Below are 15,395 nucleotides of genomic sequence, written 5' to 3'. Positions count from 1 at the left end.
TTACCTAAAATTTAAAGTAAAATTTTTAGATAAAATAATTGATATATTCTTGTCTTGGATTTTTGAATGCTATCGATAATCTCGAAAATTATACCAGTATGATTTTGTGAGTGTGTCATAATTATTGAAAGGGATTGAAAATAATTTTATGCCTTTTCATTTCCATTTTTTCAATTTGATAACGGATAGTTTCGACTTTTTTATTTCAAAAGACAGTCAACAACATGTGAAAAATGCCATCGATGACTTAAGGATTCTGTTTCCGCATTAGTTACATAGAACAGAGACAAGTTTGTGGATAGACTTCTTTATAGAACTTGAGCAACGTCAATAGAAAGAAGTTAAAACGCAGTCGTGATTGCAGGTGCAAGCAACGCAAATCAATACACTTCCATGGCCAAGATGCAGCTCTTTCTTCTTCAGTTGCTGGAAATAATAGCGGCAACAGCTTTGGTTGTTCTTGGCCAGTCTTCATCTGGTATGTATAGAAAAGAAATCTCGGTCCATAATTAAACTATAAAATATGATCGGATCTTTCTAGCTTACCATCTTCATTTATTTGTTTGTAATTTTTTTTTCTTTGCTGAAATAAGTCTGCTAGTTTCTGAATTAAAGAAAATACAAACTGCTCATACTCTTTCTTGAAGAAAATGCAACTATGTACAGTTTCACCACAAGAAAAGAGGAACCGAACCAGAGACTAATTAACCTTTTGTGCAGGAGACACAATGACCCCGAACAGCTCACTTATTAATGGCCAGACCTTGATATCAGCAGGAGGCATATTCCAGCTTGGTTTCTTCAGTCCTGATAAAGATTCAGAGAATGGATACTTAGGAATTTGGTACTACAATCGCCCGCCTGCAGGACAAAGCATAGTAGCATGGGTTGCCAATAGGAACAGGTCTCTGAACAGAGCCTCCTCTTCACTGAACCTAACCTCTGATGGAAATCTAATCATATTCGACGGAGAAACACTTGTTTGGTCGACGGGGATATCCACAGAATCTAATTCTGTGCACTTGCAACTTTTAGACTCAGGTAACCTTTTGTTGACGACTGAAAACTTTAGCAGGACTCTATGGCAGAGCTTTGACCACCCAAGTGATACACTTCTCCCTGGCATGAAGCTTGGATTTGACCTCCGAAGAAACACTTCCTGGCAGCTCGTCTCATGGAGGAGCGACGTAGACCCTTCTCTGGGCAACCATATCAACAGGATGGAGACGCATGGGGTTGCAGAGTTCATAGCATGGAACGGAACCACCAAAATTTATCGAAGCGGACCATGGAGCGGACATGGATTCGTTGGCCTTCCTCAGATGAAGAACAGCACCTTGGCAAGGAGCGTAAACTTCACATTCGTATCCAACGAAAATGAGATCTATTACACGACTGAATACATGGACCGGTCGGTGCTATCACGGTCAGTGGTGAACACTGATGGAAACTACGAGCGCTGGAGTTGGGACAACGGAGAATGGAGACTCTTTTGGTCATTTCCGGCGGATGAATGCGATCATTACAATCTCTGTGGGCGTGGCAGCGTTTGCTCTTGGGGCTACTATGCTTTCTCCTGCAGCTGCCTGCAAGGCTTTGCGCCGGCTAGTAACGGGTGCGTGAGGGAGAAGCCCCTAAATTGCTTGTCGGACCAGGTTTGGAAGGTGCAGAACATCAAGGTGCCTGACGCCGAGAATGCCACAGCATACGGCGTGATCAGTCTGGATGCATGCAAGCGCTTGTGTTTGGGTAATTGCTCCTGCGTGGCGTACGCTGTGCTGGATGAGCCAAATGGGTGTGTGACTTGGCAGGGTGACCTATTGGATCTGAGATATTATACCGATGGAGCAAATGATCTGTACATTCGGCTTGCAGGTGAGTCTCTAATTGTTCGTGAATGAATAAGGGATGATTGGGTTTAGTTCATAATTCTCAAAAAATTTGTTTCTTCAGAATCATCAACATCAAAGAGTAACAAGCACGTGTGGGCGATAACAATACCAGTGATGCTTGGATTTCTGCTACTTTGTTGTATACTTGTAGTCACGTTGAGGAGAAACAGAGCCCTGAAACAAGGAACTCGGAATCATATCGACTCCTCGGCCAAGGAAACTAGCAGGTTGAAATTGCAGTATCCAAATGCAGAGAACGGTAATGGATTTCATCACTATGCTTCATGTGGTTGGAAATAATGTCGATTGTATCAACCATGGTGTTCTTTCTCATAGGTGACTTGCAGAGCCTCCCTGGACATTCTAATTCTATGGCTGATGATGATGTATCAGAGCTGATGTCAAACAAGATAGACTCTGAGCATTCTGGTAACTGTGAGTATAGAGAAGTAGGTGAGTTCGGACGCTCTTTGTTCATTATTGCTTTGTTTGAGAGATTTCTGATAATTGATTGTGTGATCTTTGTTCCAGTTTCGATCCTGACGTTAGGGGTGCTACCTTCCTATGATTTATGTACAATAAAAGCTGCAACAAATGACTTCTCGAATGAAAACAAACTTGGGGAAGGTGGATTTGGTATTGTCTACAAGGTAGAATTTCAATTATAAGAAAAGAAAATACTAATTCTTCCAAACTACAAGTCTGAAATAAACTTAAGATTTAGTCAGGGAGAGTTGCAAGATGGACAAAAGATTGCGGTTAAGAAAGTATCAAGATACTCTTCACAAGGCCCAAATGAGTTCCAGAACGAGCTGTCACTAATAGCCAAGCTACAACATAGAAATCTTGTTCGTCTTCTAGGTTCATGCATTGAGGGAGATGAACGACTCATCGTCTTGGAGTATATGGAAAACAAGAGCTTAGATAACTTCATCTTTGGTCAGTATATGTTTCTCCATTAATTTTCTCCATAAAATACCTTGTTGCAATTTTTATGAATAATTTGTCCACATCATGAGTCAGACAAAACAAAGAGCTCATTGCTAAATTGGCAAAAGCGTCTTGAGATTATAAATGGGATTGCTCGAGGGCTACTTTATCTGCATCAAGATTCTATATTGAGAGTCATTCATAGAGATCTTAAGTTGAGCAATATCCTCCTTGACAAGGATATGATTCCAAAGATTTCAGATTTTGGCATCGCAAGGATATTTGAAGGCGATGGAGTTTTAGAAAATGTAACTACAAGACCAGTTGGGACATTGTAAGTTCTTCAAATATATAAACCATTGTTATCATCACATAAATATAGAGTACTAATTAATATTTTATCTCTCAAATGCAGTGGTTACATGGCGCCAGAATACTTAACTGAAGGAGTATTTTCATTTAAAACTGATGTATTTAGTTTTGGTGTGATAGTATTAGAAATCTTAAGCGGTAAGAGGAACAAAATATTCAGTAACACAGATGCTAGTTTAAACCTTTTAGGACATGTAAGTAGAACTTCCATAGTCTTGCACATGTTTTTATCTCCTCAAGATGTTGTTTAGAATTCAAAATTTGATCCTTTCTCATTTGCAGGCATATAAACTTTGGAAGGAAGGCAGATCTTTAGAAATTCTTGATGATACACTTGATCATTCATATCCTACTGCAGAAATCCTTCGTTGCATTCGACTAGGTCTTTTGTGCGTACAAGATAATTGTGAAGACAGACCAACATTGACAGAGGTGGTAATGATGTTGGCCAGTGAGGATCAACTTTTGACGCCACTCAAGCAACCTACAATAACGTCAGCTAGTAGTGAAGGTGGTTTTACTACTAAAGAAATAAGTCACTCAATTACAGGACGATAAGTTCCAAATCTCTCATCATCTACGCTTACAAAAATAGACTTACTTCATGTATCATTTTCTCATAGAGTTGCCACTCTTCTCTAACTAAGTCACTATATAAAATTTGTCATATTGATCAAACTTATATGCATGCCCTTGGACAAGCACCCCAAATTTATTTCTTACTCAAAGCCAAAAACAATTGATTTTTGTCCTGTTCCTTTGGAGCCATATCTGTGAATGTACTGTTAGTATTAGCCCTAGTACAAATTATGAAATGATTGTAAAAGGCTCATTTTGTATTATATTTCATAATTAATAAAAGACAAAGTTGATTATTGTATTTATTTCAGTTCAGTGCTGATTGAATAAGTATAATAATGTCCTTGGGTAGTAGGTTCTTATCTACAACATATCAATTGGTTGAATTGACGGTGATATATTTTAGATATACATGGATCACTACTCTTAACTATTCCTAATCAAGCATTAATATACAAAGACAATATTAATGCGCTGAGACTAGCATATAAATCAACGGATGACTTGATCTCACAAGTCATGGATATGAGATATCAGGTTGACACATGAGTATATATTAGAGAATATATACTAAATGACCTGCCATGAGAATGTTTCATAGATCGTTATATGAGTGTCATAAACATTCTCATGTGACTATTAGTAGAATAATCCTTAGACCTAAAGTCACTACGATTCCTTACATAAGGAGTTGTGTACTTTGGTATCGACAAACGTCACCTTTAACATGGTGGACAATAAAGTCGATCACTAGGTATGCAATGAATTATGCGGAGAGATGTGAGTGATGCAGATGAGATCTATCCCTTCTATATGACGGAAGCGATATTTGTGGATCCCTTGATTAATAGGACACAAGAAAGCATGACCATGCACAAATGAGTCAATATGAATATTGAGCTTATTTAATTAAATGTGTCTATTTAGATATCAAGAAACACAAAAGGTTGATAAGAGGATGACACGGTTTATGCCTCATTGATCAATCTAGATATCAAAAATAGAGGGACCAAGTCATACAAGATAATAGCCACGGACAAGTTAGGTCGGATCTCGACTTTCTCGTCACTTGAGTAGAAATGATGTCTTATTAGATGTCACTCGTTCCTTATATATCTAAATGTTGATTTGGATACATTGCCAACGTTATGAGAACCTATTGGGTTACACATAAAGAACAAGTAGATTTGGAGATGAGTTCATATGATGAATCATTGGATTAAGTCTAATCCGAATTAGACTTATTGATTTAGACTCAATTGGACCTAATTATTGGATTGAGTCCAATTCAAACTAGACTCCAGGAGTCAATACGAATTAATGAAATAGTGATTCATTATATTTGAAATTGCATGCGATCAATTGAGTAAGACTCAATTGAATTGGACTTGAGTTAGACTCAAGTGGATTAGACTTAAGTTAGACTCAAGTGAATTCATTCACTAAGAGAATTAATGGAGATTAATTTATTGAATTTCGAAATTCAATGAATCATTCAAATTTTGAAATTGAATTCAAAATGAAGAGGTTCCAATGTGATTCTTAATGGAGTGTAAATATTCATTAATGCTCATTAATTAAATTAATGCTCATTAAGTATTTTAATTAGATGAAAACACTTAAGTATTTTTTTCTCTCATTTTCATGAACTTCTTCATTCTCCTTCCTCTTCACTTCTCCTCTAGTCCGAGACCTCCTATCAAGGTTGCAAGCACAACCTTAGGTGGTTGCCTTCTTCATTTTGCGAGTTTGTGAGACAAATGAACACTTGTTCGTGTGAATACCATAGAGGCATGAACGTATGATGATACTGAGATCCAAGCTGTCTGGAGTTCGTGTGTACGCATCAAATGTATATACTATCATGATACAAACTTAGTATAGATTGTAACATATGTCTTTCCCTTCGTATGAATCTTCTGGAGGAATTAGAAGTTTTCGTTGTGCTTAAGCGTGTTTAGTGCCTTAATTCCTTACATGTACATCCCGATCACACAATTGAATTGTGTGGGTGTTCTCGTCCACCAAACAATCGTTTCTTTGTCAAAAAAGATTACATTTCCATTGGAGATCAGGATCAAGGATTCTGTAGATGCATGTGTTGAAGCACTTGGTCCTATTGGCGATCCATACTACAGTTCGTTCTCTAAGTAGGAGATTGTCATGCCTGATTCCTATGTATCGATTCACTGAACTGTAATAAAATCGAAGAAGCCCAGCTAGAACAAGCTTCATGTTGATATTACATAAGTGAACGGTTCCGGATCATTCTACACAAATTAAAGTCAATAAATAAATATGAATACAATCCTATAAATATGGGCTTATAATTTATTTCTGGACTTAATTAGATTTCTTGCTTAAAGATACCCAAAGCCTAGTCCTGATCAAGAATGAAGAATGCTTCCGCTACAACAATTTTCAGGAAATGAAAAGAAAGAGCTAGCTGCAGTGGAAATTTCATGATTTGCGCTGCTTGCACCTGCAATCGGCGTTGTTAAAATCACGAGTTGACGTAAAATCGTTAAAACAATCATAAAATAAAATCGTAAAATCGAATCATAAATTTTTACATTATATTTTAAATAAATTTTAAAAGAAATTTGTTATATTCTCTTTAATTGATCATTAAATATTTTAATTCAAATTATAATATATAAATTTACATATAAAATATTTTAATTTATATAATCATAAACTACTCATAATTTTAAACTTTTAAATAACTAACTATTTGACATAAAAACACAACATAAACATAAATTCAAGTCAAAGATAAATAAAACACAAGATAATAAATTAATATAAATCATTCATAAGTGCAAATCTAAAATCCTCCTAAAATGATATAGTTTTGTCCAAAATGATTCTCTTTTATTAATGATACAAAATCAATAAAATTATCTAAAAAATCATATTTTTACAAATTTAAATACGATTTTAATCCGATTTTACAATTTTGATCTGTTTTTATAATTTTGTTCCGATATTACTTTAATACATGATTTTATTACGATTTGACTCAATTTTCATAAATAAACTTATAATTTTGTACGAGTTTGAGTTTGAGTTTGATAACATTGCCGGCAATCTACTTCAGTATTACCTTTTACATGTTATAGCATAAAATTCTCAATTTAACACGTTATGTTTTTTATTGTGGTGGCATAACAGCTTTAAAATAAGTGCGCGTGGTTAATTTGGAAGTTTGGGAGGACTCTGCGTGTGGCTAATTTGGAGACTAATTCAATAATTTGTCATTAAAAAAAATAATGGAAACATCGTCGAGTCACGACCGATTCCGTGAAACGTGGGGAATAACTAGTTTTAAGTAAAATATTATAATAGAGAATACCAGATTGATTTTTCTTATGGTTCAGTAATTATATATTTACATTGCTATTTTTTTTTTAATTGTCACCCGTATTGAAGCCTCCATCCTACTAATTCTATCTGTCCGACTCCATAAAAAAATTTTATATGTCATTAGATTAAATCGAAGAAGCACATATAGAGAGGATCATCATAATAGTCAATTTTATGGAGTCCGCTATATATTGAGGGAAAATCCCTCACAATACGTCGTAGTTGATCAGTCTCAAATTGCAGACCCAAAATCATGGTCCTCTCCAAAATGACACACTTTGGATGTCGTTTCATTTATGCTCACAACACTAAAAACGGTAAATTGGTGTTGTTTAAAGTTTAGATATGTTTGGTGTGATGTTCTTCGACAAAATATAGACATTTTATAAATATTGAAGGAGGAGATGCTTTTAGCTTTTTTTCGCCGAAATTTATAAGCTTTGATTGAATTTCTATTTTGTTTCACAAATTGATAATAGTTTAAGTATGTTTAGTATGATATTCTTTGCCAGAATTTAGGCTGTGAGCATAAATGAAACTACATCCGAAGTGTGTCATTTTGAAGGGGACTAGGGTTTAGGGTCCAGAAGATCCTAATTACTATAAATGTGTGTCTATTGTTGGAGGGCCTAATCACAACACCCTGTCCCCGATTATATTGCTATCCATTTATTATGCTTGAAATTGGTTTTCATAATTAATACCTTGTAGAGGTGTAAATGAGTCATGCCGCTCGTGAGCTATTCAGATCTTAGCTCGAAAAAAAGTGTGTTTGATTAAGTTAATGTGTTTAACTCAAGTTTAACAATATTTGGTTCGTCAGCTTGCAAACATGTTCGTTTAGAGGCCCACAAACGTGTTCGTTAAGAGGCTCACGAGCATGTTCGTTAAGAGATCCGTGTGTGTGTATATATATATTAAATATCACATAAATAATAAATATAATAATATATTATAAATTATTATAATTAATTATCTTAAATGAGATCGAACTAAACTCGTTTAATTTTTAAATGAGCCTTTTTTGAATTGAATTCGAGCTGAACACAAACTATTTAATTTTATTACGAGTTAAGCTCAAGTTTAAGAACTAAAGCTTAAATCATCAATCGATCGATCGATCGATTGGATTTTAAAAAAAAACTAAAGGTAATCGAACTTGAGCTAAGCTCGAGTTTAGGGATAATGAATCGAGTCCAAGTTTGAGCCTCTTACTGTTCGGCTCAGCTCGACTCGTTTACAACCTTAATTCCTCAATTAATAATTATATAGTTGAATAGTGATATAGAAGATTAGTTTGATTGGATTGCTAATTATGATTTCAATTTGATAAGTTACTTTAGGAAGGTTAGATTATTTTTATTTTATAATAAAATTATTCATATGAACATTTTTTTACTTAAATTATTATTATTATTTTATAAAATATTCAATAGTTGCCTCGGATAGCCAAATGAAAATCAAATCCAAATTTGATTGTACTTTGATCAATTGATAATCAAACCAAATTAATTTTTGATTTGATTTTTCAGTAAACTGAATAACCAAACATATTCATTTTTATTGATTTTGAACGCTGTGAGATCATTATATATTTTAACTAAAATTATATAATGTTATTGACGGTCTAATATTTTTATGCTCAATTTTATTAATTTTTATTTTATACTATTGTCAAATATTTTCAACCCAAAAGACCTTGCTTATTCCAGTGCCGATTTAAGCAATAATAATGAATGAAATGGAGCAAGTCGAGTGAAAAGAGAGGATTTAAGGAACAAAAGGGATGCATATTTGGTGAAGTCCAAAATATTATTAGATTATTAAAATAAATTAATACAATCCACAATACTGGACTAAGATTAATTCCTTGTTAAACGTACCTGAAGATGAGGACTGGCAGCCGAGGACGAAGAGCTAGCATTACTACTACTGTTTTCAGCAACCAAAAAACAAGAAAGAGCTGCTGCATACTGAACTAGGATTGTACTTTTCACTTTCAGCTCGGGTTGGAAATTCAATTTAAAAAAAATATAGAATCGGTTATTCTATTTCAGATATGATTTCATCTTATTATTCATGAATAAAAACATAACTTTTAAAAATATCAGAATATTTTATAAAGATATATACTTCTTACCTCTGTGTTTTAATTTTTTATATTTATGAGTTCCTGCCAACTTGTCCGTAGGCCAACACAGAAAAGGTAAATCACGGGTGACTACTAGTCATTAGTGCAAATGACCAAAACATGGGAGAAGTTATTACTCAAATCCAACTTTCTACCTATCCATGTGACAAAACGTGATTCGCTCGCCCCCAGCGCCCCTGCCAACTCGTCCCTAGGTCAACACGGAGGAGGTAAATCACGGGTGACTACTAGTCATTAGTGCAAATGGCCAAAACATGAGGGAGGTTATGCTCGGTCACGCCGAGTTTCGACCCCAAGACCTCATGTGACAACACCCCATGCCTTAACGATCGCACCGCCCCGAGGGGACAACTTTCTACCTATCCAACGTTATATGAGGTGGATGGAATTGACTTTAAAGACACTTTGTTAAATATATAGGTCATAACTATAATGCATCTCCCCAATAAGAGATTGATAAATTAACCTGCGCCATCATAGACTTAACCATTTCTTGAAGAATCCTATTTCTTCTTTTAGCAACCCCATTTTGTTGTGGGGTTTCAAGGATAGTTAGTTATCTAATAATCCTTTCTCATTACACATTGTCTTGAACTGATCAGACATATATTACCTCCACGGTCAGTGCGCAAGGTTTTAACCTTACATTCCAATTGATTCTCAACTTCGTTCAAGTAACAAATGAAGCAATCTAATGCTTCAGATTTGAGAGAAATCAAATACACATGACCAAAATGTGTGAAATCATCAATAAATGTAATGAAATAAGAAGTCTCATTTATAGCCTTCACATTCATTAGACCACAAATATCCAAATGAATTAATTGCAATGGTGATTCAACCCTTATAGCCTTACCAAATGGTCTTCTAGTTGCCTTTCCAATAAGACAATGCTCACGGATAAACAAGTTAATCTTAGCATGAGTGCCTAAAAGGCCCTCCTTAGCTAATCTATTCATTCGTTCTTGTCCTATATGTCCTAGTCTAGCATGCCAAATTTCATCATTAACATCAGCATTACTAGTAAGAGCAATATTTGAAAAACAACCATCATTATTATTTGGTTCTACACCAAGAATCATAAACCATTTGTTATATAACCATGCCTAATTAACACAGAGTTAATTCGAAGTTCCACACAACGACTATAAAAAATTACATGATGATCTAAATGAAGAAGACAAGTGACGGAAACTAGATTTCGTCGAATCTCAGGAGCATATAGGACATCATGTAGAAACAAAGTTCGTCCACTACATAGGTCGAGCTTGCAAGTGTCAATTCCTTTGACTTTAATTCTTGCATTGTTTCCCACATATATCTATTTGTTGTCAGTTGGTACCTAATGGTACTTCACATATGTAGCTCGATCATGAGCTACATGGTTCGTTGCTCCTGAATCTACAATCCACAAAGGATAAGAATCATCTAACAACACTGTACTTGCAACATAATACTCATGGAAAGAAGATAAAGATGGATCTACCTTTTTAGGCTCAGTACAATCCCGAGAAAAATGCTCTTTCTTGCCACAGTTATTGGAAGTCAACTTACTCTTAGGTCTTTGTCCATATTTCTTTCCTTTCTTCTTGATTTGGTTTTTAGCAGCAACAACACTAGCCTCCTTTCCTTGTCCCTTTCCTTTCTTAAATCATTTTTTCTTATTCTTGGAACCAGAACCTTCAGCTATAAAAGCTTGACCAGAAGTCATTGCAGATTCAATCCTCTCCGCCTCAAGCTCAACATAGAGTGAGACATCAGTGAAAGTCTTGATATTTTCACTATGAGTTAGATTCTATTTCATCGTTTCCCAAGAATCAGGAAGGGACGAATAACTTTCTGAACCTATTGTTCATTGGTCAACTCATGACCGACAGCTTTTAAGTCTTAAATCATGTTACCCATCTTCTTGAAATGTTGGGTCATGGTAACATTCGACCATTTTTTATAGCTACCAAACTTGATTGTTAGCTAACAGAGCTTACTTAGACTTACTCCACTGTATTTCTCTCTAAGGGATGCCCAGACAACATGTGCCGATGGTAATGACTCATACTCAAATACTAGGTCATCCACCATTGAACTAATCAATATACCCTTAGCAGTAGAGTCCTTCCTTTTCCATGTTTTTAGGCATCAAGGTCACGTCTGTGCTGTGCTGTAGAACCATCAGTCGGTTCATCCATGAATTGATTTACAACCCCTATAACTTCTTGTTCTTCAAGAACGTATTATATCTTGAGGGGTCATATTTTGTAGTTATCCCCATATAATTTTTCTCCTTTATTGAGTTCAGTTATGATGTTTTTAGTTGTCATAATCTACATAAATAAACACATTATTTATTATTTCAATGTATTTTATATGTATGTAATTAATTATTGACTCAGTGTAAATTAGAATTGATTTACAAAATCAAGTGATAACTATGTTTCCACTTATCATTTGTATGTGTCAATCTAATCAACATTGATCATTTATATCACACACATCTCATTTAATGAATTAATCATTTTCATATGAACTAATCATATATTAAAATGAACTAATCACTGAATATGAATGAATCGTATATTAAAATGAACTAATCATTTTTACATGATCTAATCATTGAATATGAATGAATCATAAAATAAACATGAACTAATCATGAAATGAACTGATCATTGAATTGAACATGAACGAATCATGAAATGAACTAATCATTTTTAAGTTGGTTAACACATAACATAACTTTTCATAACATAACTTTGTTCTTACATAACGATAGAAATTATTACATGACTAAAAAAAATTAAATGGCCTAATACTATTTATACATAACGACAATAAACAGAACACTAGTAGCATAGATAAGCTAGCACCACTCCCACTAGGAAAAATACTAGTACAATGAGCAATTCTATCCCGTTCATCCCAGACTCTACGATGGCATCATCAGCCTCGGAATCATCCTTTAGATCCATGTTTAGATCCATTTCTAGATCTACTACACACTCTTCCGGATATTCCTCGGATTCTTCAGGATCCATCTCTAGATCATTTTCAAATACTCCGAGATCCATTTCTGAATCCTCTTCAAATTCTTCGAGACTCATTTCCGAGTTCTCCTCAGATTGCGTAGGACCCATTTCTTTGGGATCTGAATCCTCTTCAGATTCTTCAGGATTCCATTCTAATTGAAGTAACTGCCGACACATCTCTAAATATAAGATGCTCCCTTCAGAATAATCCCATAGTTGTTGTGCTATATCACTGAGATGTTCTGGCATTGACTGAACAAAAGCACTTCTTCTGTTTGTCTTGGACTGGATACTCTTCTCGCTTGAGTTTCCAGAATATCCGATCGAGTCGACCAATAAGCCAACCGACCAATATACCCTTTTAGCTTCTTGATCTCCTCCTAAAGCTCATGTTGTTGTTCATATCGACTTGCCATCGTGTATATTGTTCATGGTATCTAGAATTGAAAATAATGATGTCAGTATAAAATCGACTGATGCGGCTATAAGGAGGTGCCCACTTGGGTGTAGGTCAGTTGCCACGGTGGAGGTCAAAGTCAAGGCGGTCAACACTCAGGTATCATATGGCCACACGGATGATAATCGTATTGGCCAGTTGGACGGGGCATGCCCTCAACTGGGTGGAGGAGATGGCCGATCTGACCTCACCTTTGACTTGGGGAGGTATGCCAAACAGCTCGAGTTTATTGTCGGACGTCAAACGGAGAAGAAGACCATACGTGGAATCATGGCTGAGCAGCTACCCCGCTCGGCCTAACAACAGGACTTAGAAGGCACAACAGAGTTCCGGCCGACCAGACGCACCACAGTGGCAGCGAAATTGAAGCCGAGCGAACGGGACGTAGGAACAACAAAGGTCTGGCCGAGCGGCAAACCTGCTCGGTCTAGCGACGGATCCACTGTTATTTCTTGATATCCTTTTGGGAGTTAGTGTCGTTGACACTAGGCATGGTCGACAAGAAGATCGTACGACAGAAGCTTCCACTGTCACATCAGAGATATGCTCGGCTTGTTAAGGTATTGTGTCAAGGATACTTTACTGACAAGTCTTTTCAGGAAAAACTTCGAGAAGCATGCTTGGAGAAGAGTGCACGCGTGCTACAGGAAATCTATATAAAGGGGGGTACAAGCATCGGCAGAGGTACACAATATACACTGTTGGTGCTAGTCTTTATTCTTGTTGCTCCGCCTTTTACATCATCATCGGTAACTGACTTGAGCATCGGAGGGCCAACGTCGGGGACCCCTTCCCTAGCTTGGCACTGACGTCATCTATTTTGCAGGGAAAAACAGAGTCTACGTGTGGTCTGCAGGAGTGCCACATCCCTAGCTTTTTGCCCCATTGCCTTTCAGATAGGATCATATTGTCGTCGTCTGTGGGAACTTAACTTGCATCTGAATCGAGAAGATGGAGGGCGTTGGACGACTCACTATCGTGACACTCACCAAGGAGGAGCTCGACATACTTGTGCTAACCCGAGCGGCAAAAATAGTCGAGTAGCAACAACAACAGGCGTTAGCCGATTGACAAGTACAACAACCGATGATGTCGGCAGCAGGAGGGCGAGCGGGAGTAGAAGATCGAGTAGACCAAGTTTCAGTATAGGGGCAGAATAGAAGGTCGACCGACATAGGGGGAACCACCGCCACGCCTATCCCCTTCCATCACAGCTTGTTCCAAACCCCCTCAGAAATAGCCCAGGCGAACCAAGAACGAGGATCATCTTCGGACGACGCGCCCATTTGGGATGCACGAAATGGCAAGGGGCCCAAAAGCCACGCTTCGCCTGAGTGGATCAATCAACAGTTCTCTGAGGAGATCCTGTAGGACCCTTTGCCAAGGTACTATATGTTGGGGATCGGTCGACCGGCTTGAAGGGGTGTTGGATAGACGGCACCCCCAAATCTTTGCTTCCTACACTTGTTAGCTTGCGCAGCGGAAATACAAAACAAACAAGCTAAACTAAAGACAAGAATAAGAAAGGATGCAAACCGCTAACAAGCACGTTTACGTGGTTCGGAGATAACTTGCTCCTACTCCATGGCTGTCCGTAAGGTGGGCGATCCCTCAATCCGTCGGTGGATTAATCCCCGGAAACTCCGGCTAGCACAATCCTCCTTGTCGGTGGAGAAACCTCGCCACAACTCGATCAAGAGCACTTGGATTGCTAGGGCACTAGTTGACTACTAATTAGAGGTTACCCACCACTAATTCTGTCAACCTCAACCAAGCTCCCAAGGCTTGGTTATATAGGCCACGGGTTGAAAAACCCCACCTACCAGTCGACTGCTAAAACATGCAGTCGACTGCCCTCTGTGGAAATTCGACCGTTACATCCCAACGGCTCGATTTCACACTAACCGAGCGAACAGAGACATTCTGTTCGCTGCCAGTCGACTGCCCCAGTCGACTGCACCAGTCGACTGCTAAAACATGCAGTCGACTGCTACAGTACTGCTACAGTACTGCTACAGTAAAACCCTAAAACTAGGATTTTACTCCGAGTACAATCTCTCATGCACTCGTACCCTCACCCTTATGACTCACTTGATGCTTCTTTGCAGCCTTGACATCTTGCCTTCAAGCTTACTTCCTTTGGCTCTCGTCCCTCGGATGCATTCAAGCCCTCGGCTCGTCCCCAATGCCATCCTTCGCGTATGCCTCGAAGTCGCTTCCCTCGGCCCTTGTCCTCGCTGCCTTGTCCACGGTCCCTCGGATGCTCCATCCTTCACCAGACCCGAAGCCATCAACCTGAGTCACATGTGTATCCTGCATACCTGCACACTCACATACACATATCAAATAACAAGGGTGAACCTAACTTAAACCCTTTGCCCAAACACCAAAACACATGGTCTCGCGGACCATTGGGATTGCTCCAACACTATACTCTGTTGGTGATCGGAGAATACAGTGGAGCGATTGACCTCGATGACCATTTGGATAAATTCGACAACACGGCCACACTCCATCAATACACAAACAGGGTGAAATGCCAAGTCTTCGTCACCACACTCTCCAGATCGGTGCAACGTTGGTTCAGACAATTGTCGGACGGATCTATACGCAGCTTTAAGGAC

The 15,395-nt window shown here is 37.6% G+C and overlaps 1 protein-coding gene across 1 annotated transcript; it reads left to right on the top strand.

The window, feature by feature from the left end:
• The first annotated feature begins 323 nt into the window (after positions 1–323).
• Positions 324–3,771, top strand: LOC121970479 (G-type lectin S-receptor-like serine/threonine-protein kinase RKS1). The gene is made up of 9 exons (XM_042521238.1): positions 324–478; positions 721–1,875; positions 1,954–2,151; positions 2,229–2,345; positions 2,424–2,542; positions 2,621–2,831; positions 2,916–3,156; positions 3,238–3,388; positions 3,477–3,771. Exons 1-9 carry the CDS (start codon positions 394–396, stop codon positions 3,750–3,752), a joined length of 2,553 nt encoding a protein of 850 aa, XP_042377172.1. The 5' UTR covers positions 324–393; the 3' UTR covers positions 3,753–3,771.
• Positions 3,772–15,395: the final 11,624 nt, after the last annotated feature.

Source organism: Zingiber officinale, chromosome 4A (genome assembly GCF_018446385.1).
Source record: "Zingiber officinale cultivar Zhangliang chromosome 4A, Zo_v1.1, whole genome shotgun sequence".
Classification (NCBI taxonomy): Eukaryota; Viridiplantae; Streptophyta; class Magnoliopsida; order Zingiberales; family Zingiberaceae; genus Zingiber; species Zingiber officinale.
Note: the sequence above shows the minus strand (reverse complement) of the source record. Positions and strands in the feature narration are given on the sequence as shown.